The sequence below is a fragment of the Phyllobates terribilis genome, unplaced genomic scaffold, assembly GCF_046119375.1.
Source record: "Phyllobates terribilis strain yellow unplaced genomic scaffold, ASM4611937v1 Scaffold_13__5_contigs__length_258822181, whole genome shotgun sequence".
NCBI classification, from domain to species: Eukaryota; Metazoa; Chordata; class Amphibia; order Anura; family Dendrobatidae; genus Phyllobates; species Phyllobates terribilis.
In genome coordinates this window covers 30,118,037-30,143,454 of record NW_027362773.1, presented here as the reverse complement: position 1 = coordinate 30,143,454, position 25,418 = coordinate 30,118,037, and the positions used below count along the sequence as shown (strand labels likewise).

At 42.7% G+C, this 25,418-nt stretch overlaps 1 protein-coding gene across 2 annotated transcripts in view; it reads left to right on the top strand.

Annotated features, from left to right (window-relative positions):
* Positions 1-25,418, top strand: part of CPT1A (carnitine palmitoyltransferase 1A) — a 60,101-nt gene that overhangs the window by 17,486 nt on the left and 17,197 nt on the right. Inside the window, exons 4-10 of one of the 2 annotated variants that reach the window (XM_073658033.1) lie at positions 363-534; positions 1,527-1,628; positions 5,212-5,349; positions 7,616-7,693; positions 9,454-9,561; positions 13,545-13,629; positions 23,877-24,072. In XM_073658033.1, the coding sequence (XP_073514134.1) occupies positions 363-534; positions 1,527-1,628; positions 5,212-5,349; positions 7,616-7,693; positions 9,454-9,561; positions 13,545-13,629; positions 23,877-24,072 (879 nt within the window). Of the gene's footprint in view, positions 1-362; positions 535-1,526; positions 1,629-5,211; positions 5,350-7,615; positions 7,694-9,453; positions 9,562-12,924; positions 13,013-13,544; positions 13,630-23,876; positions 24,073-25,418 lie in introns of both variants that reach the window. The other variant, XM_073658032.1, reaches the window with a different exon arrangement.

Sequence of the window (25,418 nt, the reverse complement as noted above, 5' to 3'; positions counted from 1 at the left end):
TTTAATGTCTTTAGCATTTCAGCAAATCAGTCTTTGCCAAGACCAATAAAATAGTACAGTTTTTAAAACAATATGTTTTCAGGATACAGGTAAAATCCTATCAGCAATTTCTTTAATTCGGCATCGGTTGTAACTATAGTTGTAATTCTAAATTGTCAGTATGACCTTAAAAAGATAGAGATTCCCTGGAAATTTAAGTACCAAGTAAAAACTTTTATTTCCAACTTGATAAATGATTTTGTCTTCAAAGCCATTTTGGAAATGTTGAACAACTCAAGGATTGAAGGCGTTATACTTTGTGTATTTTCCCAACCCTGTCATATTGAGCTTCAAGTATGCAATTGTGTTCTCCATTCCAACAGTGGCTACATGACCAGCCAGACTCAGAACATTGTCAGTAACGTCCTCTTTGGCACAGGCGTGTGGGTGGCCCTGATTGCAACAATGCGATATTCCCTGAAGAAGCTTCTGTCATACCATGGATGGATGTTCGAACAGCACGGCAAACTTTCAAAGTCTACAAGGTTATGGATGGTAAGTAATTTTGATCAGTTTATCCATCATTGTTGCCTACAGGAACCTATGGTATTTCCTTTAAAAAAAAAAAGTTCCCAGTGTAGTGGTGGGAGGACTGGTTGGGTACAGATCGTGCACCAACACGCTAGAGGAAGCTAATGCGAAACCAACAATGAGGCATGATCTGTTGACACTTGGCTTTTCCAGCAATTTACTTTCATTTTTTTTTTCTTATTCTTGATTCTTTTTACTTTATTCATTATTGCTTGGACTACTTACCACGCTGGGTTTTATATGCAGATGTGAATGTAGTCTAACAAGTAAACTAACAGAGTGTTTAATATTTTAGCCAGTTTGCCATTTTCTGGTCTCTGTAGATCCGTTGATTGAAATGCTACTTGAAAAAAATTTCAAACTGACATCAGGGGTCGTTCATTTTTAGGTTTTTAGAAGACCTAATATTTGCATGTTTCTAGCTTGGTCTTGGAATTTGATATTTTGCTATTTGACTTGCAAATCTGAGTAACCAGACAGGGGAAGTAGCTGAACACATTGAAGTGCGGTTTGGAAAGAAAATGAACAGATAAAAATTCTGTTAAGAAATCTCCGTCATGATCACTACCCTCTAAGATAAGACCATTATCCATCCTTGCACTGTTTTTCAGAAAGTTGTGTGAGAGCCAATATAGTGCCCAATCAAGTACAACAGGAAAGGTCCAGAGCCACTCACTAGTAGTTTATTAACAGATAGTTTATTAGACCTTATCGATATGTTATGCATGTGTAAAAACCAGAAAGGTAATGATACAATTAAAGTAAATGTGCACAGGTTCCGTATATGTGGAGGAGCCACCATTTACCCTCGGAGGTGCCTAGGGAGTCCCAGACTAACACTGTTTTTCAGTAGGAGTGCTCAGTAAAATGAGATGATTGTTGGTGACAGTTGACAATCTGTTACTCGAAGAATCTTTGACTCGTGCGTTTCACAGTCCATGTACTCTGTTTTCCAGGGAATGGTGAAATTGTTCTCTGGCCGAAAGCCCATGCTTTACAGCTTCCAAACCTCTCTTCCGCATCTACCTGTGCCAGCTGTTAAGGACACGGTCAAAAGGGTATGTTTTGTCAACGAAACAAAGTTTCTATGTCATAAAAATGATTTATTGTTATTGTACATTCGCTTGCAACAAATGGTCATGTCTGGGCAATATTTACAGAAATCTTGTAATCAGGCTGCTACAGTATTTGCCAAATGCTTCAAGCTTTCAATCCGATGTGTCATAGCTATAATGTCAATGATATTCCGACAGCTGTGGGAAAAAAAAAATAACGGCCCTACCTGGATTCTTTTTTTGGAGAGATGACCACAAAGGCGGTCATTCATTAGTTTCAGTATCTGCATGCACAACCTCCTGTCTTCTGAAAACCTTGTTGTCTTTTATACCTTGATGGTGCCATTTTATTAAAATGATCATAGACTGCACAATATTTGGGGATTGGCTCTGGGGGTGTGCGGCCATATGGTGCATCTGCAGTCCCAGCTCTAGGGGGCCACAGATGGGCTTATCCCCAAGACGGGTAATAACCACTGATTGTATTCTCAGTTGTATAGCAGTATTTTATAGTACAGGGCTGTATTAAGTTGGAGCTGTCGTTTGGCCTCTGGATGGTGTTATTTCAGCACTGTATAGTGGTTAATTTAGGCTTTACTCAGCTATTTCTGCTCTATGGCACATATTTTGCAGTTTATGGTGCTGATGGCATAGCATTGTTATTTAAGTAGTTATATCCTTTGTACGCCAATACTTTCCAGGCGTCATACAGAGGTCATTATCGGGGAGGACATTTAAAGGGAATCTGTCACCAGATTTTTGCCACCTGATCTGAGAGCAGCATAATGTTGGGGCGGAGACTGAGGTGTTACTTACTAGGCTGGCTGTTGCAGTTTTGATAACAGTTTTATCAGCAGGAGATTATCATTAGACCTGCTGCCAGGTACTGAAGCATATTAATGCATTCTGTTTTCTCCCAGCAGTTAAAATGACAGCACACAGCCCAGTAAGTGATACATAACTGGAATCAGGCTCTCTTTGCCTACATCATGCTGTTCTCAGGTGGGGGAGCACAAACCTGGCGACAGATTCCCTCTAAGTATAATGATTATGAAATGATTGATCTAGCAAAATCCTGCATCTTTATCTGAGCATCGGTGTCAGTATAAATACCCAGTTTGTCTACATAGCAAAAAAAAATCACAGGACGTAAAAGATGTAGAACTGCATGACTAAAAGCATATTGTGATTAAAGTCTGGAAGGGTCACATTGTCATTTTATGTGCTCTTTTAGGAACATGTGGAGAGCCACTAAGGTTTGTAACCTTTTATATAATGCTCAAAATAAATTGCACAATCTAACATGCTGGGTTTGTTACATGTCATGCTTTCACAGGGGCAGAGTTCAGCGTACTGGCTTGCAGCGTCTTATTAGAATTATAAAAGGTAGAAGTTGATCCATTATTTCAGCATGTAGCCTGCAAATTATTCTCTAATTTTAGGGCATTAAAGTGAGCGCGACTAATCACTCCCCAGTAAACTGATTGACAACCCTCTTTTCGCCCCCACACACTTTGTGAGGTGCTGGGGAGTGATTCCTGCATCCCCCTGTGTTGTGAGCTGTGACTGTAGCTGCTCCTTCACCACCCTGATGAGTGGAAGTGAGCGGCTACAGGGAGAATATAACCTTTTCTCTCTGTAGCCACTGTTCCAGTAAGCCGACTACACTGGTTTTAAGCTCTATTTGCCTATAGATAACCCTATATCTGCAGGTGAATAGAGTTTCTGGATGTGACCAGTACCCTTTAATGATGATTTTGTATATCAATGTCTCGTTTAGATTTTCAGTGTCCTTTTTCAGGGCTTGGTCCAGGTGTGTCTTTGCAGCTATCTGGGTTTGCCTGGTGCTGGGTCGGTACATTTTCCTTCCCTAGCTATAGGAGCTGCCTTACAGAATGTGTATGGCATTATACTTGCCTTGCAGGTGTAAGTCCCCATAGTCTATTCTCATCAATCTCATTGTACATAGTTTATGCTTCAAAGAAGCAAAGCTTGTAAATAGTTCATGAGTAAAACTATGCAACTGTCCTTAAATTGTGTGCGCTGCTGTCTAGGATCCATCCTGCTGCAGCATCGATGTGCACGTCCTATTTTACTCCTACTAATATACTGATGATGGCTTTGGTTAGGCTTGTGTTTGCTTTAAAGCTTATAAAGTCTATATACTATAACTGCACTGCAGAGATGCTTGTATTCAAGGGATATATTATAACAAATAACCATAGGGACTTACAGCAAAATTTGTAATAAGACCCCACTCCACTATGACCACCTTTTAGAATAAAAGTTCAGAACATGAAAAGCTCGTGATTATTTTGGTCTCCCTATTGCACAAGAGAAATGCACGCGACGGTGTTGCAGCGCTGAGGCGGTGCACGTGGCGATGTTGCAGTGCTGGGGCGGTGCACGCACCGACATAATACAACACGTGGTGTGACTGTACAGGATACAAAAACATGTGTGCATATAATGTGATGATGATGTCATAAGCATGCAGGTATAACACACACATTTTCACTGTACAGGTATAATTACGTTATCAAATTATAGAAATAATGCAAAAATTTAAAATGCAGCAAAAGCGAGCGAAGCACACCATAGGAGAACCCATGAGATAAGTAAAGCTTAATATGGGGCAATATTGTTCCACACCCCTGTCCTCATCCATAGTCCCCACTGACTGCATCTTGCCTTGGTATAGAGGTGGGGGTTCACTTAATAGTTGAGCTTTTATAGCAGTTGCTTTGCCTGCTACCCTGGTTATACTAATGTGTGTATTTTATAATTGTGGGTTGTTTTTTTTCATGATCAAGCAGGAATGACGTCTGAGCCACGCTCTGTACTACCAATTAAATGTGTTACATGCGTCCCTAAAAAATGACTTTTAGATCCGTCTAGAAAATGATTGAAAATTAGATTAATATTAATAAATTCTTTATAAAAGATGCTCCAATAATTGGTTCTCACCATCAGTCACAATTCCAGTTGTGGCCACTCCACTCCTGATATGTTCTTATGTCATTAGACCTGTAAAGGGGGCTGGCTGATAATCATTAGATAACTCGGCTCTTTCTCATGATCATTATATAGAAAGAGAAGGGTGCTGGCTTGATTCCAAATTGAGTAGTCAACCATTCTCGTTTACACAGCTCTGTGACTGCTGTCAAATGCGAGTCCAGGACCGACTGCTAAAGATCAGGGCTCTGATAAAAAGAAAATATTAGCAAATATTTATAATATTCTGAAATATACCTATGAACATATTTTTGGGTTAGTTGACAGAATTCTAATCTTTTACTCAACGCTTTATAATTTCTTCAAGCTAGCTAACCTCGGTTGTAAGCAATGGCATCATATGCTCAAATCATCCATGGACTTTTCTGTCGAACCTTTGTGACTGCAGCTTGTTGTTCGATGACACTAGAGAGATTACCTTTTTACTCAATTTTCAGACTCCCTCAGCTCTAGTTAGGTTGAGAAGAATTCATATGAGATGAGGTTGGAGTCCACTTAAAGAAAAGCAAAAGCAGAAGAGTGTGACATTAATTCTGCTACAAATATTAACCACCATCCTTCATCTCCCTAGTACTTGGACTCTGTTAGACCACTGATGGACGAAGAACAGTTTGAGAGAATGGAGGGTCTTGCCAAAGATTTTGCCGTCAACTTGGGACCAAGACTTCAGTGGTACTTGAAGCTAAAATCGTGGTGGGCCACAAACTACGTAAGTGTTATATTTGTCAAGTTTCTTGCAGGATTGTTCTAAGAACTAGACGAGGGTTTATACTCCTTTGGATAATTTTTGGAGGTTTGGCACAGAGATGGGTCACCCAAATGGGGAAAACCATTACTGAAGAATGAATGGCTGTTCTCCAGTCATGTCTTCTGTTCAGTTGATTGATAATTTGCTCAGTACATTCACAGGCTAAGCCAAATGTGAATCAACTTAACTGGACTTAGTTGAAGAACTGACATGACTTCCCAGATGATCGGGACGGAGCCGGGGCGCAATGCAATTATGTTTTCACCTTTCACCGCTGAGTGCCCACTATGACATGGACATGCCCTGGGTGCTAATTATAACCCCTAACCCGCTTCTGCATTTACTTACAGGGAATCCTGGCCTGACCGCTTCCCTTTAAGTCCCTCTGATCTTGCACAATTCTTAGTCTGCATTGATTACTGGAAGCAGAATATGATGCACTTTACAGATTGCGCTCCTGCCAACATTCAGTGGTAATCAGGTGTCTCCTACAGAAATCTATAATTATAATGAACATATCAGCTGTTATTACTGATGGTGAAGAATGAACATTTTCTTATGTTACATTATTGCTGTAGGTTGCATGAATAGCTTGTGTGGGTTGAGAAAAATGTCGGTTTTGTCATTTCCTCTGAAACACTGCCGTCATTGTCTCACTGCCGCTTATATTTAGCAGAGCTGCTGTAAATTGTAAGCAGCGTAACTTGCACTTTACTGAAATCCAGATAGTGCAGAATCATGCTGGATTATCAGACAAGAAGGAAATTGTCTATTAAGAGTTAAAGTAATGATCCGTCTATGGAAAACCCTAAATAGAGACTTGTTGGTGATGGGGTGATCACTATAGGGCTGACTAGAGCTGCAGGCAGCCGCACATTTCTACTGCAATAGCTGTATTACCAGGTGCCCATTAAACTTAACAGGAGACTATATAATATATTTTGCATCACTAGTGTCCTCTGAAGTGGGATCTGCCTTTTTCAGGGAATCTCAGATGGTTCCATATTTTTTTTTTTTTTCTTTTTTTATTATTTTTTCTTTAGTCATGGGCGTCCTTCTCCCTGTCTAAGAAAAGTGTGTGCAATATATTTTTGTACATAGGCATTCAATAAAAGCTATATCACAAAACTGGACATGTGTGCAGGGCGAAAATATTACAATATTAAAACTGTCTGGACACCATTTAAAAAAGATAAATAAATCACACCGGAGCTGTCAGTGTTGGGTGTAGATCAGTCTATATTCAACTATTGCCGCGTAAGAAAATGAGATGCTTAGATAACGGGTTTTGATTAAAAAAAAATGTGTAATCCATCCACCAGCACCAAGGGGGGGGGACCTCAGGATGGACCCTAACTCTCTTGACCTGTCTATGTGCCAACCAGGCCTCACATGACCTGGAAAAGGAATGGGATCTAGTTTACCTCTAATGAAAACCTGTCCTGGAAAGAAGGCAGGATGAGGGTGTGCAGACCAGGGGTCAGATACACCCCACCCCCCTCCCCCCAAAGCACAATGTAGAAAATTTAGAACAAGGTCAGCGGTTCTCCGACAAAAAGAAGTCCTCATCTGTCTACAGTTTAGATGATTAATTTATTGATTGATTGGGGGCTCAACCATTGGAATCCGCACTAATCGGCAGAGCTTGGAATTTTGATTCCTGTTAGAATGGAGCGGCAGTGAGAATTCTCATCCGCCACTCCATCCAGTCTCTATTGGGCTGCCAGAAAAAGCCGAGTGCAGCCCTCAACCGCCCCATAGGAAATGCATGGAGTTGTGACCGAGGATGCACAGTGCCGCTCCATTCTAACAGGCAGAACAAGGAACTCTTATCCCCATCAGTGCGAGTCCAAGCGGTTGAACCACTGCCGCTCAATAAGTTAACACTTATCACATGAATAGATGATGACTTTTTTCCACTGGACAACTCTTTAAATTAACGTGCAGTGCTTATACAGACCTGCATACAAACATGGTGCCACCGCACTCTGTAATTAATGATTGCTTGAATTCCATTATTGCTACTTTTTTTTTTTTTCTTTTATCAAAAATTGTTGACTAAGTATTTAACGTTTTTAAAGTGTATAGCAAATATGACACGTATTTTCACATTAATGTAATACTATAGGAGTGCTGACCTTATCTTGCATCATTATATTAAAAACGCCACATTAATAAATGTTACACGGTTCACATTCCGGACTCACACGTTACATTATGTTTCCAGGTCAGTGACTGGTGGGAAGAATACATCTACCTCAGAGGCCGTGGGCCCATCATGGTGAACAGTAATTACTATGCAATGGTGAGTCTGCTAATGTCAGGGTTTCTTTCACAGCAGAAAACTTATAAATCAATAAAAATTCTTCCTAATATTAATACTAAGGGAGTGGAGAGAAGGCGACTGGAGCTGAGGACATGCACGGCGTTACATGGTATTTCCTATTTTAATGCGCTAAACCATGCATTGTATGGTGGTCACCCATCCATGTGCAGTGTGGTCACGTATCCGCATATTGTATGGTGGTCACCCATCCGCGTATTGTATGGTGGTCACCCCCTTAATTTGAAGTGCTGGCTTGTAATACCACATTTCACCTGTAGTGGCCACTGTAGGTGGAAATGTTCAACCAATGGCATAACAGGTGGTCGTGGAGGGTTCCTGCAGCCACCTGATCTGGGCCAGGTCCAAATTGAGAAAGGGTTTGTCTTATCCGGAATAATTTTTGACAACTCGATTGACCATAACAATTAATTAGAATATTTTATGACCTAATAGTTGTAATTAGTCTTATCTCCTTTCTTGTACTATTACTAGAAGGATGAGATAAAACTTTTCCAATGAAGCGACCAAAGTACAGTGAGCGAGCATACAGTTGGAACATAGCGTGGCTAGGAGTATTTTATGACCGTATGTGTGCACACCCTTCACCATTTCCCTGGTTTTACATCAGACGGACATGAACTTTGTGCACTCAGGTTAATAATATGAAGGTGCTTTTGCCATTTATTGTCTGCCCATGACTTCTTCATTCCAGTGTAGCCAATCTCATATGTTAGACCTTGAATATCCTTAAAGTGAAAAGTGGAAAATTCTTCATTAGTAAAGAGATGTCCTACTGTCAAGACAGTCCTCAACTAACCAGAGCCAAGAGGCAGCCACAATGACTCTCACTCTGCAGTAGCATAGAGACAGTACTGATATCAATGGGCAACCTGTAATAACTGGTCATTCCTATGGAGTCGCTGCAGGAAAAACTATATGTCTGCTGCTAGATTGATCTACAAATTACAATTTACCATAGAGGATTTAGTAGCCTATGTGCAACGCTCTGCCATGGGCCTCATTCTTAAAGGAGTTGTCCACCACTTTGACAACTCCTTTTGAACCCCTATGTTTTCTCCTGGTAAAATAATAACACTTATACTCGCCTCTGGTGGTGGTGCTTTTCCAGCGGTGTTGGCACTGGCTCTCCTGGGGATCGTGTGACATTGTCACATAATCCCTGTGGCCAATCAGTGCTGGCTTCACTCTCCTCTCTTCTCCTATGGACGTAATTGACATCCGGAGGAAGTGAGGGCTGCAGCTGCTCTCACTTCAGCTAGATGTCTTGATTTGTCGAGAGGAGAGTGAAGCCAGCGCTGATTGGCTGCAGGGATCACGTGACATAATGTCATGTAATCCCCGGGAGAGCCAGTGCTGACAACGCTGGAACGACGTCGGCATCGGAGTGTAGTATAGATGTTATTACTTTACTACGGGAAAACGTCTGGATTCAGAAAGTGTTGTCTGAGCAGTGGACAACCCCCTGACTCTCTCCTTCTCAAAGTAAAAAAAAAAAAGTGAAACTACATCTTTGCCACAATTTTAAAGTAGTTTTCCGGGATTATGCTTGAAATGCAAAAACCTAAAAGTTGTGATATAGTTACCGTATTGGCTCTTGCACTTTTGCTGCCACTTTCTCATTTTTACACCTTCTCAAAGGCTAAACTGAAGGATCAGTAGTGTATTTCACTGATAAATTCTACCAGTATGTTTAATGTTGTTTTATCTTAATCTCCCAGGATTACCTATATGTGTTGCCAACCACAATTCAAGCTGCCAGAGCTGGCAATGCCATCCATTCACTTCTGCTCTACAGGAGAAAACTGGACAGGGAGGAAATTAAACCGGTATGTTCTTGGTTTACACCAGTGGGAATTTGTTTAGCGTTTTAGGAAAATCTTCCCATATTACCTTCTTGAGATTAGCAGTTATTGAGGAGCTGGCACTTTACTATGTCCTTCACCAGTAGCCTCCAAGCTGCTGCGGAGCTAATGCTCACGGCACGTGCTGACATTGCTGCCTCTGTTGGCAGCTAGAATTACAGGTGTGCGCCATAGTACATGGTAGATGATACATGGATTCACACACACACTATACACTTAATTACAATGTGGCCCATAGATTGCTACCTACCTTCACCTTGCATACACAATTCTGAGGTCCGGAACTGGAATGTAACCAGGAGCATATTGTGCTACATTGACACTTACATTTTGTTGTTCTGTTTAATTCTATTTGTCTGCTTCTAAAAATGGAACTATGTCAAACATGGATCCATTGTAGAACTGATGCCAAAAGAAACCTTGATTATAATTGGGTCTGTCTTGGTTCCCTTATGCATTATTGTTTAGAACAGAAAAAAGCTCTAAAAACTGCCACGAAGCGGAACCCAAATGGACCCAGTGATAACGAGTCCCTCGGCTTCCTTTTTGTATGAAACAGAATGACAAATGGGATGTTAAAACCCAAATGTAAGTGCTGCCCTGGGGGATTGGAGCACATGTAGCATGCTGCTGTGTGATTTACTCCTGAAGAACACTGCTATCCTGATCATGTACATTGCTCAAAAAAATAAAGGGAACACTTAAACAACAGAATGTAAATCAAACTTCTGTGAAATCAAACTGTCCACTTAGGAAGCAACACTGACTGACAATCAATTTCACATACTGTTGTGCAAATGGAATAGACAATAGATGGAAAATATTGACAATTATCAAGACACCCTCAATAAAGGAGTGGTTCTGCAGGTGGGGACCATAGACCACATCTCAGTACCAATGCTTTCTGGCTGATGTTTTGGTCACTTTTGAATGTTGGTTGTGCTTTCACACTCGTGGTAGCATGAGACGGACTCTACAACCCACAGAAGCTGCTCAGGTGGTGCAGCTCATCCAGAATGGCACATCAATGCGAGCTGTGGCAAGAAGGTTCGCTGTGTCTGTCAGCGTAGTGTCCAGAGGCTGGAGGCGCTACCAGGAGACAGGCCAGTACACCAGGAGACGTGGAGGGGGCCGTAGGAGAGCAAGAACCCAGCAGCATGACTGCTACCTCCTCCTTTGTGCAAGGAGGAACAGGAGGAGCACTGCCAGAGCCCTGCAAAATGACCTCCAGCAGGCCACAAATGTGCATGTGTCTGCACAAACTGTTAGAAACCGACTCTATGAGGGTGGTATGAGGGCCTGACGTCCACAGATGGGGGTTGTGCTCACAGCCCAACACCGCGCCGGACGCTTGGCATTTGCCACAGAACACCAGGATTGGCAAAGTCGCCACTGGCGCCCTGTGCTCTTCACAGATGAAAGCAGGTTCACACTGAGCTCATGTGACAGATGTGACAGAGTCTGGAGACGCCGTGGAGAGCTATCTGCTGCCTGCAACATCCTTCAGCATGACCAGTTTGGCAGTGGGTCAGTAATGGTGTGGGGTGGCATTTCTTTGGAGTTCTGCACAGCCCTCCATGTTCCTCCTAATGCAGGACAATGCCAGACATCATGTGGCTAGAGTGTGTCAGCAGTTCCTGCAAGATGAAGGCATTGAAGCTATGGACTGGCCCGTTCCCCAGACCTGAATCCGATTGAGCACATGTGGGACATCATGTCTCGCTCCATCCACCAACGTCACGTTGCATCACAGACTGTCCAGGAGTTGGCGGATGCTTTAGTCCAGGTCTGGGAGGAGATCCCACAGGAGACTATCCGCAACCTCATCAGGAGCATGGCCAGGCGTTGTAGGGAGGTCATACAGGCACGTGGAGGCCACACACAATACTGAGCCTCATTTTGACTTGTTTTAAGGACATTACATCAAAGTTGGATCTGCCTGTAGTGTGTTTTTTCACTTTAATTTTGGGGGTGACTCCAAATCCAGACCTCCATTGGTTAATAAATTAGATTTCCATTGATGATTTTTGTGTGATTTTGTTGTCAGCATATTCAACTTTGTACAGAACAAAGTATTCAATGAGAATATTTCATTCAATCAGATCTAGGATGGGTTATTTGAGTGTTCTCTTTATTTTTTTGAGCAGTGTATATTTTTGTTCTTTTTGAGTATCTTGGCTTTTAAAAACAATATAGTATAATAACTTTATATCACTCCAGGTTTAGGCTTGTGGTATATATGTTGCAACTGTCTTTTTGCCATACCCCTGGGCATATATGCTGCATGTATTGATAAAGCCTTATGCTGATCTGCTCTTAAAGAGGTTGTCCACTACTTTAACAATGATGACCTCTCCTTAGGATAGGTCATCATTGCCTGATCGGTGGGGATGCGACATCTGGCACCCCCGCCAATCAGCTGTGCTCGGTTATGGAGCTGCTCATGGGGTGTTTTACTATAATTATATATCAACTTTGAAGGTCTGTAGGATTAATTCATGATTGTGTATATCCATTCCATTGTAACCATTTTGGGGCTTGTGCAATATCTATTATGATTTTTTGACAATAAATTCATGAATCTATATATGTATTTGGATAATCAGTGTATGATAGTGTAATAATCATGGTATTTTACTATTTATATAATTGACACACTGTATTTTGTGTCTAATAGTCATTGGATGATTAATTTCATTTATTAATATTTTATTGCACATGGCACTTTATTAAGCCGCATGTAAATCTAGTCAAGAGTATACGATTTATCTATTTAATTATCACTATTACATTTGCCCTTAGGATTGAGTCTCGCCCTTTTTGCCATTTGATGCAGTGGTGTGTGTCCCCCATCTCCCTCCTGCTTCTTATTACGTTTTAACATTCCTTTTAACCTGTCTTGCCGCCCTTCCCTATTTTTTATTTTTCATTTTTATTCATGTTGTATTCTTTTGATTTGTATAATAAAATAGGGCCTATTAGTTTGAATAGGGGACTGATGTGCAGTACCTGGCCACGGTATCCGTATACGGAGCAGCTCCGTAACTGACAACTTCCGGCTGCCACCGGCGCCGAGAACAGCTGATCAGACATTGATGACTTATCCTATCCGTAATTGATTAGCACCTGTAATAATTGTATATATCCAAGCCTGGAGAACTTATGAACTGATTATTGCCTCTTACTAAATGTATATAATCTATTACACGCCAGTCCTTAATAAGAAATAGTTTGTGCCTTATTGACTGTTATCCCTTTGTATGATATTGTGTGTTTTATATTTCTATTTGTTACCCGTTTGGCACACCCTTTGGTTATGTGGTATAGATTCTGCTGATGGGATCCACAGTTCCATTATGTTCATCTCAGTGGGAAAGAATGTTTAATACTTCCCGTATACCCGGAGAAGAGACAGGTAAGAGCTGCCCATGGCCATAGTACCAGTCCTTGCCATCTATCAAATATTAGCTGTGAGACTTCCCGGTCGTGATGGCTTTGATGATTTGGAGACTAGAGGACAAAAGATTTGCTTCCAAAAATAAATGTGGTTTCATTAATGTAACCCAAAGAACCTGCGAAACTTTGGTTGGAATCCATGGGCGCTGGCATCTGCTCACTGTATTGGCACTGGATTGAATTATTAATGTGTGTTACATACATTGGTGTCTGCCAGGTCTGCCCTAACTTACAATCCTTAAACAAACTTAATTTTTTGTGGTGTTTCACAGTTAATATTTCATTAGATTCCTTGATGTTTCCTCACCTAGAATACTGCTTGGCGATTCCTCTCCTTTATTTTGGTATTTTCATCCTAGGTTCATCTGGGTCCTCTCTTGTGTTTTGTATTACGTGTATGTGAATGTTACTTTATGCCTGTTCTGGTATTATTATTACTTTTATTTTTCCATTCTGTTCATTTGTTTTCACCCCTTTATGTTTCCTTTCAGCTTATGATTAATAATACCATTCCAATGTGTTCCTACCAGTATGAACGAATGTTCAATAGTAGCCGTATACCAGGCGTTGAGACAGGTACAGCCTCGGTCCTGTCTTCCATGTTGTTGGTCATCACAATTCTGGCGCATGTGCAGCACTACTTAACACACGCACGTGGCAATGATTTTCTGGCAACTGTTACACAAGACAAAGTAAAAACTTTGATCTACAAAGGATGGACCATTTACAAACAATGATCCTTGATTACTCATATGTAGCACCAATATTGGGATCAATTTTTTTTCAATGAGCAAGCTCAGAAAAGCTGGAATTAGTCTTACCGGTAATTGTTTCCAGTAGTCCATCCTGACGGCACTATGGAGGTCGTCCTTCCTATTCTTTACAGGGACAGGAAATGTGAGAGGTTAAGAACCCCTTCTACCACCCTTTCCTCAGTGTTTTTCCAAGTACCACACCTGGATGGATACTAAATCTTGTTTATTTAATTTTATACACTTTCGATTGTACAATGCAATATATCAAGAAGGGCGGGAACTATCTGTCCCGCCAGGATGGGCTCCAGGAAACATAATTACCGGTAAGACTAATTCCGGCTCTCCAGGACGTCCCTCCTGACAGCACTATGGAGAATACCAAAGTATGGCAAACTCTAGGGAGAGACCGCAGCCTGTAAAACTTTCCGTCCGAAAGCCAACTGATGACCAGAAATCACATCTAATTTATAATGTTTACAGAAGGTGCTTATGTTAGACCATGTGGCTGCACTACAGATTTGCTCCACCGAAGCCCCTGCTCTCTCTGCCAAAAAGGTAGAAACTGCTCTGGTGGAATGGGCCTTCAGTTCCGTAGGGGGAGATCTATTTTATGAAATGTAGGCCCCCGAGATGGTAGAAGTAATCCATTTGGCTATAGTTTGTTTTGAGGCTTTTTTTCCCCCTATTCTTACCCCTATATTGGACAAATACATTTTGGTCCTGTCTCCAAGATTTAGTAGCCTGAAGATAATTAATTACTGACTGTCTCACATCCAGGGAATGAAGAGACTGTTCTTTTGGGGTTCCTAGGGTTTTGACAAAATGAGGGCAAAATCACTTGTTGATTAAGATTTTTGGTGGAGACAACCTTTGGTCTAAAAGCTGGGTTAAAGCTAAGTACTATACGGTCATCTAAGATACGAAGATAAGGATCCTGAATTGAGAGGGCCTATATTTCCCCTATTCTCTTCGTCTAAGTTATTGCCACTAGAAATGCCGTTTTGAGGGACAGATTTGCAATAGTAACACTTTCCACTGGCTCATAAGGGTGTTTGCATACAGCTTTAAGGACCAAATTAAGATCCCAGGGAGCAAAAGATTTCCTAATTCTGGGTCTTAGTCTCTGGATGGCTTTAAGAAATCTGACCACCCACGGATGAGATGCTAAGGGATAGTCAAAAAATATACTTGGGGACGAAACCTGAACTTTCAGCGTACTAGGTCTCAAACCCTTATTAAATCCCGCCTGGAGGAAATCTAATATTTTAGAAATATTGGGGTGAGAAGAATCTATCCTTGTATTGCCGCTCTCATAACAGAACCTTTTCCAGATTTTCATATAGATTGCAGAGGTTTCCTGCTTGCTTGCATAGTAGATATTACTTGGTCAGAGAGACCCCGAGCCTTCAGGATCCAGGCTGATAGCTGGTCTTTTCAGATCATGTTGAACCACAGTGCCCTGGTAGAGGAGGTTCTCCCTTAAAGGCAGAAGAATGGGTTCGTCCTGTGCCATCCTCTTCAGTAGAGGAAGCCAACTCCTTTTTGGCCAGTAGGGTACTATTAGAAGGACTTCGGCTTGGTCCTCTTGAATTTTCCGAAGCGTCCATGATATCGATGCTATGGGAGGAAACGCATATGCTGAGCTCATGCCCCAGTTGTGATTCAAGGCGTCCACTCCCTCTGGTCTGTCTGCTGGATTTGGAGAAAAGAATCTTCTGACCTTTGCGTTTTGCCTCGTTGCAAAAAGGTCTATTTTGGGAAATCCCCAACGGAAACACAACTGCCGGAACACCGCCTTGTTTATTTCCCATTCCATCTGTAAGATCTTCTGTCTGCTTAGATAGTCCGCCATTCTGTTCTTGGTTCATGCTAGATGGACCGCCGAAATAGACCAGATCGCTTTTTCCGCCCAAGAAAAAATCCTTGTGGCTAGGTCCTAGAGTGCTGGGTGCCTTGGACCCCCCCTGGTGCCGTAGGAAGGAAACTGCTGTCATGTTTTCTGATAAGATCTTCACGTGTTGATTCCTAAACCGAGCTTGGGTGCGCTTTAGCGTCTCCCATATTGCTCGTAGCTCTCTGTAATTGGATGAGCATGTCTGGACTTCTGCTGGCCAGGTACCCTGAAGAAACTCTCCCTATAGATGTGCTCCCCATCCTGATCTGCTTGCGTCGGTGGTCATGGTGACATAAGGGGATGTTATCCACGGGATCCCTTTCTTTAGATTTTCTGGGTTCAAACGCCAAATTAGAGATCTCCTTACTCTTGGGGATAAGCAGATATCTCTGTCCAAGGATATCTGCCTTCTGTTCCAGGCAAATAGAACTGCCCTCTGAAGATCACTTGAGTGGAACTGGCTCCAGCGGACACAGGGAATGCAAGATGTTAGGGTGCCCAGTATCTTCATATCCATCCCGATTCATTTCCGACGTTTTAGAAATCCCTGGATGCTGTCTCTTACCGTCCTCTGTTTCTCTTCTGGTAAGACAGATATACTTGCTTCAGAGTCCAGAAGTACCCCCAAAAATACCTTTCTGGTTCCCGGAATCAAATTTTGATTTTTCCTAGTTGATGATCAAATCTAAATCCTGAAGAGTCGTAACTGCTATGCTCAGGTGACTCCGAAGTTCTTCTTCTGAGCAGACTATGAGAAGAAAGTCGTCCAGGTAAGGCACTATGATGATGTCCCTTTTCCTTAGGTAGGCAACTACTTCTGAAATAAACTTCGTGAAGACTCTCGGCGCTGACGCTAGGCCAAAGCGAAGGCACTGAAACTGAAAGTGGCAAGTTTTTCCCTGAGTCCTTATTGCAAAACGGAGATATTTTTGACAAAGGGGGTGAATTGGAACATGGTAATATGCATTTTTTAAGTCTATTGTACACATGAATGCATTTTTATCTATTAAAGGAATAGTTGTTTTTATTGACTCAATCCTGAAACGTTTGTATTTTATCCAGTGGTTCAGGGGTTTTAAATTTATTATCGTGCGTGATTTTCCCGAGGGTTTCTTTATTGTAAACAATAACAATGTTGAATAATGCCCTCGACCCGTCTCCTGTAGGGGAACCGGCACTATGACTCCCAAATTCAGGAGGTCCTGAATTTCTGACTGCATGGGACAACTTTAAAGACTGGGAGTGGGGGTCTGTTATACTAAATCTTTCCGGTGGCGGTCGAATAAACTCTATGGAATATCCTTGGGAAATTATCGTTAATACCCATGGGTCCAGAGTTATTCTTGCCCAACTTCTGGCGAAGTAACTGAGGCGCCCCCCCCAGGTCCATGGCGTCATTGTCTTTTGGACTCAGAACTGGAGCCAAGAGAGGGGCTCTACCTCTACCCCATTTAGAGTAGCTCCATCTTCCAGTTTTTCCCTTCCCCTGATACTCCTATCTCTGGGGCGGGCAGGATTTCTGAAAAGGCTGGTATCTTTTAGGTTTTTCCTCAGGGAACCCCTTTTTCTTATCGGAGGCCTTCTCCAAGATATCATCTAGGATCGGCCCAAATACACTTAAACCTGAAAATGGAATGGCACATAATTTATTTTTTGATTGGACATCCCCCGACCATGTCTTCATCCAGATGGCACGCCGGGGCTGCATTAGACAAAGAGTTATTACGGGCCGCAAACCTGACTGACTCAGCGGAAGCGTCCACCATGAATCCCATGGCCAATCTTAACAATGGGAGAGAATCTATTATGTCCTCTCTGGGAGTCTTATTCCTGATATGTTCCTCCAGTTGGTCGATCCACAAATACATGGATCTCGCCACTGAAGTGGCGGCTATGTTTGCCTTCATTGTTGCCGCCGATGCTTCCCATGCTCTTTTAAGTAGTCCGTCAGCTCTCAGGTCCATCGGGTCTTTTAGACTTGATGAATCCTCAAAGGGGTAATGTCTTTTTGCCTACCTTAGCCACTGGAACATCAATTTTTGGAACCTCGTTCCAGATTTTGATGTCCTCTGGCTCAAAGGGGAGTCAGAGCCTGAAATCTCGGGGCACCACCAGCCTTTTCTCTGCTTCTTCCCACTCCTCCAAGACCATCTCTCGAATATGGTGGTTTACCGGAAAGACTCTGTCTCTGGATCAGTAACCCACCAATCCCAATCATCTCATCCTGTACCGTCTGATTCTTCTGGGTTTCTTCTACCTGCATAGTGCTTCTTACAGCCTTCAGGAGTTTATCCATATTTTCTGAAGAAAATAGATATCTTTTGCCGATCTCTGGAGTATCCGACACCATCTCCCCTTCTTCCTCCGGATCCGAGGAAAGGGACAGAACATCTTCCTCACAACTTGCTTCCATTTCCCACCTGGGTTGTTTGGCATGGGGACCCAGCTGAGTTGTAGGAGTGGGAATTAGGCTGGAAACCAAAGCCTTCACCTCCTCTCTAATCATTGATCTCATTTCGGTTAGAAGGGTAGATCTTTCTTCCCTAACGATCTTTGAGATGCAGGTTGCACATAGAGGTTTGCCGGAGACGCCAACCTTTTTGTTACATATGGCACATCTCCTAGACTTCCCTGATCCTCTATCCTTGGACGGGGTAGGTGTTTCCATGTCGTAATATCAATATAGGTGTGTTAGTTTCTCCCTCTAATACTCCCTCAGCCTCCCCCATACACTGTGTTACTCACTGATACCCGGGACTGCTCCTTTGGGGCCTCAAATCTAGCTGTATTCACCATGGTGCAGCTTTAACTCTGGGATTTCCCCCCACCCCCCCTTTAACGGACGCCAGGTAGCTTTTATCCTACCTTTGTCCTCATGTCTCCTAACTCCTTGCGTCCCAGCCTGGAACGCACGCCGGAACCGGAAGAAGATGGTTCGTGCGCTCCCTGGTGATGTCACCGGAAGTTCGCTGAACTTCCGCCGCCTGCTCTACATGTTATGAGCTGCGTCCCTGGCCGGCGCGAGCCGAGAGTCCCCCGCTCTGGGGGAAGCGGCTCGAGATCCCAGGAGCTCCTCTGCTCGACTGGGACATGGCTGAATAACCCTCCTTGGGGGGGTGTCGGCCATCGGGGCTTCTTGACAGGGGAAGGAGAGGCCGGAAGCCCCGATCCTCCTGGGCCCCAAGTAAGTTTCTTTCTTCTTCAGCACTTCTCGCTCTTCTGCTCTCGTCCCTGTAAAGAATAGGAAGGACGACCACCATAGTGCCTTCAGGAGGGACGTACTGGAAATATAATTTACCAGTCCCCAATTCTTTGTCTTTTCTGGACCTGCATATAAACCATACAATCTCAAGTTGAAGGATTTGACAAGGCTACATGTCAGGTTTCGGTTCAAGGGCATCTTATCAGAAGGATCCACCCCACCATGGTCAAGTTGCTCTTTGAAGGGTAATGTTATCCACTCCTTATTGATGCAATCTGTTGCTCCCTTACAGGAAAATTGCTGTTTTAACTCATGGGCAAATGAGGCTAAAGTGCTCTTGTGTGTGTCAAAGCACTTCTCAAACCTCTACCTCTCTGGCTGTAATTCCTGCCCAGTCCCACCTTCCTCTGCTGTGTAGTCAAACCAGTGAGTTGTCAATCAAGCAGATGAAGGTTTGGCTGCATAGCTAATGGAGCCAGAGGCTTGGGAAGTGCTCTGACCGTGCCCAGAGCACTTAAGCCACATTTTGAATATACATTAAACAGCAGTTTTTCAGCAACAGACTGGATCAGTAAAGGTGTGGATAACATTGATGTCATTGTGAGATGAACATATAAACAAATTGCAGAGGATCGTTCTGACAGATATATCAGTGAAAAATGAATAGCACATGGTTGGCTTCAGGATGCATATGGGTTTTGTTTTTTATTTTCTTTGATGTTCCTGAATTGTTTAGTATGATCCACAAAAACATACCAGGATAGGACATGCACTGAGTTTTTCTTGGATCAGTCATATGGGTCAGTAAATAAATCTGACTTAATGGTGTGAATGGCTCTATTGAATTTTATGGGCTGGTTAGCTTTCTCATTAAGATGGTCAGCACTCGAATAAGATTAAAATATTTAGGTGCAAACCTAAAGAAATAAAGTAGCATGATTGCATGCTGATATAATGCTGATTCCCCTCTTATGTGTATCCATATCATGTACATACCGGGGCTCAGGTTGGAGTATGGAGATTTTTGCAGCCTATGTGTAGGTTCACATCTCCATTGGAGGTTCCTTCTATAACAATATTCTTCTAGCACAGGTCATATATCCAGGTTGAGAACATACCCACAATATTTTAAGGTGTTCTTCCTACAATTCAATAGAAAGATAAAAGTGGTGAAGTACTCCTATACATATTGAAAATTTGTGAAATCACCAGGAACTGGAGTACCCACAAACCGCCAAACACCAATTAAGAAGTACAAATTTATTGAGAATTTTAAAAATGACAAATATCAATATACAATATCAAGGCCTATTAAGGAAGAAACATGAAAAAGTGCCTATGCTTGCCTCCTTGATGCTCTTGTTCAAAAAACTCTGGTTTTGAACAAGAACATATAGTGCAATTTGCTATATGATTTTTACAATAAAATAATGAACACCATGACTTTCTAGATCAAAGTTTGAGTGAAAGGGTGTCACTTTGGTGGTACCTTTTGGTTTGGTGCCACTGGGGTCCATCATATGATAGATGGTCCTTGGTGTGACCTCCATTTTTCTGATCCTTATACAGAACAGATAGTTTCGGTACCTCTTTTACAGAATCTTTTTATTGGGTCACCATGGTCTTGTTTGTAAATGGTTCACTCTGAATGCGGGCTTACAATGTTACGGTGGTAAATGATTACTAAGGTCTCATTGTAGATACCCCCAAATGCTTTTACCTGAGAATTGTCACCAATTTATTGCTTATCTTTACTATTACAGTCTGTTCATGCCTATAACCCCTTGCATGCCTCCTCTTGCATGTTCTCTAACATTGGTGCTTTTCCTTAAATCATCTCTTAGTTCACATGACAATGCTGTGTAAATGAATGGCTTGCTGATTTGCAATCCATGGTGTGGGGATTGGTAATGTCTTTGTTTAACTTGTTACTCCAAAATGTATGCTTAAAAAGGCCGGGGCGCACGTATAATTAGTGTAACCTGTGCAGCTGCCCAGGGGCCCCAAGAGGTAAGGGGGCCGATTTCCACCTCCAACGCAGATGAATTTGTGCATTATGATGGACTATTGGCCTGCAAAGGGCCCACACACTGTTCTTGCACAGGGGCACTTTTCTGTCTGTGTCCGCCAGTGTAAAGAGGACCTGTTACTTGCTCAAAAAAAATTGAGTTAAATGCCTTGTAAAAATTTCCAACTCCTCTCATTCCGATGCTTTTTTCCATTTTCATTGCAGAGATATTTACATTTGTTGATTTTGGAGCGGAGTATTTATTTATTTTATTCACCTATATAGCGCCATTAATTCCACAGCACTTTACAGACATTATCATCACTTTCCCCATTGGGGCTCACAATCTAGATTCCCTATCGGTATGTCTTTGGAGTGTGGGAGGAAACCGGAGAACCCAGAGGAAACCCCCAAAAACACAGGGAGAACATACAAACTCCTTGCAGATGTTGTCCTTGGTGGGATTTGAACCCAGGACCCCAGCGCTGCAAGGCTGAGCCACCGTGCTGCGGGAATATCTGAAATTTCTGCTTGTAGTTCAACTGAGTGTTTCTTCAGAGTCTTCTCTGGGGGTGTGTGACTTCACCCCTCCCTCCCAGGTGCTGCTCAGCAGTTGATCTAGCAGTCTCAGATCCGTGCTGGGCTGTGATTGGCCTTGTCCAGGAGGGAGTGGTGAAGAAACTGAAGAAACACCCTGTTGAATTACAAGTAGAGATTTCACATACTGCACTCCAAAAACAACAAATGTGACTGTCTCTACCAAGAAGCAGTGCAGCACAAAACTGAAAAGGGCGTCAATCAGGGGCGCTTGAGAATTTTTACAATGTATTTGTAACTAGTCCTTTTTTCAGGTGTTTTCAGGTGTTATCCAGGCTTATTATCTTGAAGACCTAGAATTACTGCAGCTGAGCTCCTATTCAAACAGAACAGCCAGTACACAGTGAATGGCGCTGCTCTGTTCTACTCCCTTCATATCCGGCTGTCACCAGAGCTTAAAGGGGTATTCCCATCTCCAAGATCCTATCCCAATATGTAGTAGGTGTAATAATAATAATATTAGCAAATACCTCCAATTAGAAATCTAGTACAGTCTTTTTGATTCGCTATCTCTTTCCTCATGTGCAGGCATCTCAGGACCTTGGGTATCCACGGTTACGACCACTAGCAGCTAGCTAACTAACTGTGACTTTATCAGTGGACCTAACCATGGATACCTAAGGTCCTGCGATGCCTGCACATGAGGAAAGAGAGATAGCGAATCAGAAAAACTATACTAGATTTCTAATTGGAGATATTTTCTAATATTACTATTATTACACCTACTACATATTGGGATAGGATCTTGGAGATGGGAATACCCCTCTAAAGCAACTGATCTGTGAGGATACCGGATGTCGTACCCCACCAATATTGATGACCTTGGGATAGATCATCCATATTTTAAGTCTGGAAAACATAGTCTGAGTGTGAAGCTGACCATACACATTAGATGTTAGTCGACCTGTTGATTTCATCTGGGTCAGTTGACCATCTGATGTTTATGGGGGCCTCCTGACTCTGCCTAGTTGGAATGTGTTGGGGGAGATGAGGATTGGACAGTTCACTTTTATGTGCCTGATCATTATCTAATATATATAATCGTCTTATCCCGTCTGTCTTTCTGTCCAGGAAATCCCACGTCGCTGATTGGTCCGGCCACGGCCAATCAGCGACGCGGGATTTCAGAAAAAGATGGTGGCCGTTAGCGGCTCATCTGCCGGACGGAGGTCAGCGGCGATGCTACTGGCATCTCCCGGCTACTGGCAGCACAAGTACCCCGACGGGCGGCGCCGCTGACCTCCATGCGGCTACCGTCGGGAGATCAGCGGCCGGCGACCAATCAGCGATTTTGGCGCCAAATTTAAACCCCGCTCTGCTGATTAGTCGTGACCGCCGGCCGTGACCAATCAACGATATTGGCACCAAATTTAAACACTGCCTTGCTGATTGGTCGCGGTTGCCAGCCGCGACCAATCAGCGCTTTTGGCGCCAAGTTTAAACACCGCTCTGCTAATTGCGCCCGGTCGGCCGCATACATATTCTAGAATACCCGATGCGTTAGAATTGGGCCACCATCTAGTATTCACTATGGAGATAAACCACCAGAGCCTCCTCTTCCTACTGAGAACTCCGTGCATTTGTAACCGATCATGCACGGCATAGTAGCTGGCAGCGAACAGCTATCTTACAAATGTCCTTGTAAAATACATAGCATGTTTACTTAGATGACTTTCTGTTTTCTAAGATATATATGAATAGTGCTAGGTGTGTTCTCACTTGCCTGACAGAATATAAATCACTCTCTTACCTATTTAACTTTAGGGTCAACAAACCTAGAACATTCATTCTGTCCCTACTTTCCAACAGGCCATAATATGGAGAACCATCTGTATATTATACATACAATGCGATGGTGATACCCCACCAATAAGGCACCAGGCTGGGAGCTATGCATCATTAATTGCAAATAACACTATTGCATTATAGAAGTTTGTTATGAGAGAGATACTGCAAAGAAGGAATATGTTGACACTCTCAAAAATGTCCAATCCCCTTTTTTCTGTCTACCATGTAGTTTCTCTAGATTGGGGGTTTGTACATGGGTTCTAGCCACCCAGTACTAAAGGAAATTAGGCCATAGTGGGCTGATCACTTCTCAGCCCTTTTTCACCTCCCCTATTAATGTACATTGACTGCATTTGGTGCCTGAATTACTCCCTAACAATAATGTCCCTTTATGCATGGGCCTGTGTGTGAAGTGCCTACAAGTAAGAAAATCCAAGCCCAACTGAGGTGCATGTTGTTTAATTTGTCCTTGGCTATTAATGTATTATCCAGTTTTAGTTGGTTCATCTACTTCAAATACATCTAGAACATTCAACCTCAACTCACACTGTATTCATTGTAAGCTTCTGACCATTTCAGACACACTTCAACATATAAAGGACAGCAAACACATCGTTGTCTACCATAAGGGTCGGTACTTCAAAGTGTGGTTGTATCATGATGGAAGGTTATTGAAACCAAGAGAGATTGAACAACAGATGCAACAAATTATTGATGACAAGTCTGAACCTCAGGCTGGAGAGGAACATCTGGCCGCACTCACTGCAGGAGACAGGTATTGGATAACTTCCTTTCTATATAAACGCATACTGTAAAAGTGAATTTCAAGGTTACTACCCCAATATGCCTCTTCAGCCTCTAAAGCTGTGTTCCCCAACTCCAGTCCTCAAGAGCCTCCAACACATCCTGTTTTCAGGATTTTCTTAGTATTGCACAGGTGATAGAATTCTTGCCTGGTCTCGTGATGCAATTGTCACCTGGTCAATATTAAGGAAATCCTGAAAACATGACCTGTTAGTGGCTCTTGAGGATCGAAGTTGGGGGAACACTGCTCTAAAGGATTATTCTTAACTTGTGTGTTGAGCAGGACCCAGCTCTCCAGCCTCTTTCACTTCCTTGGTGCTGTGGGGTGGGCACTTCTCCTTGATGGCAGGTCTGGTTCAGTAGCTTTGTCCTACTGCTGAGATTCATCCTGCTCCTGTAACATATTAATGGGCGGTCAGTGCTTGTTATCAAGTCCACACTATTACCACTATACCTGCATATAGAGATAACAGGGCCTTTGAACATGCCCATTTCTTTGGAAAGTGAGAGCAGTGATAGGAGAACTGCTCTGGAGCAGTGGGAGCTAACAAGGAGGCAGAGAGACGTGAACGGCTAACTGCTGTAAAAATGCCAAATGCTCTTGACATTAATGAATCTATGGGGTTTGGGGTTACAAGATTATGTCCTTCATTTACCTATTTCCAGACAATGACAAGAAAATAAGTGTATATACGGCATAGGTGTATATACGCCATACACCAAGAAATTAGTCTGGAGAGAAAGAAGAAAATAGGTGTATATACAGCACCAGAAACCCATAAAAAGATTAAACCGAGACTTGCAATGTACCAAAAATTGTTGATTGTCCGAAACGTCACTTCCGGCTATGCGGTCCACCGTGACACGCACGCCGTTTAAGATGATGTTATTTCATTTCTGGCTTTGCGGTCCACCGTGACACACATGCCGTCAGTGACCACGAAACATCAGGACATCGAGTGGTTCCACCTGCCTCTGAGTTTATGGCCACGTCATTTGATTAGAGGTAACTTCCTCCAGACGTGCGTGCCTGTTATACTGCCTATACATAGATATTCTTTTCAGCACTGAGACCTTACACCGGAGGCCTGAGGAGGCCTCGTTCTGTGGTGTAATGTGTAGGGTCTCTGACTCTCTCCCTTTAGCCTTCATATGGGGTGCAGATTTGGTAGGTTATATGTCTTTCTATGACTTAACATTATTCTTTGGCACCTTTTTTTCTATTTATGCATATATTATTTTATTGATGCCTTGCCAGGTTTATTTTGTTGTTGCATTTGAATATCTCTATGCATATACCGTATTTTGCAGACTAGA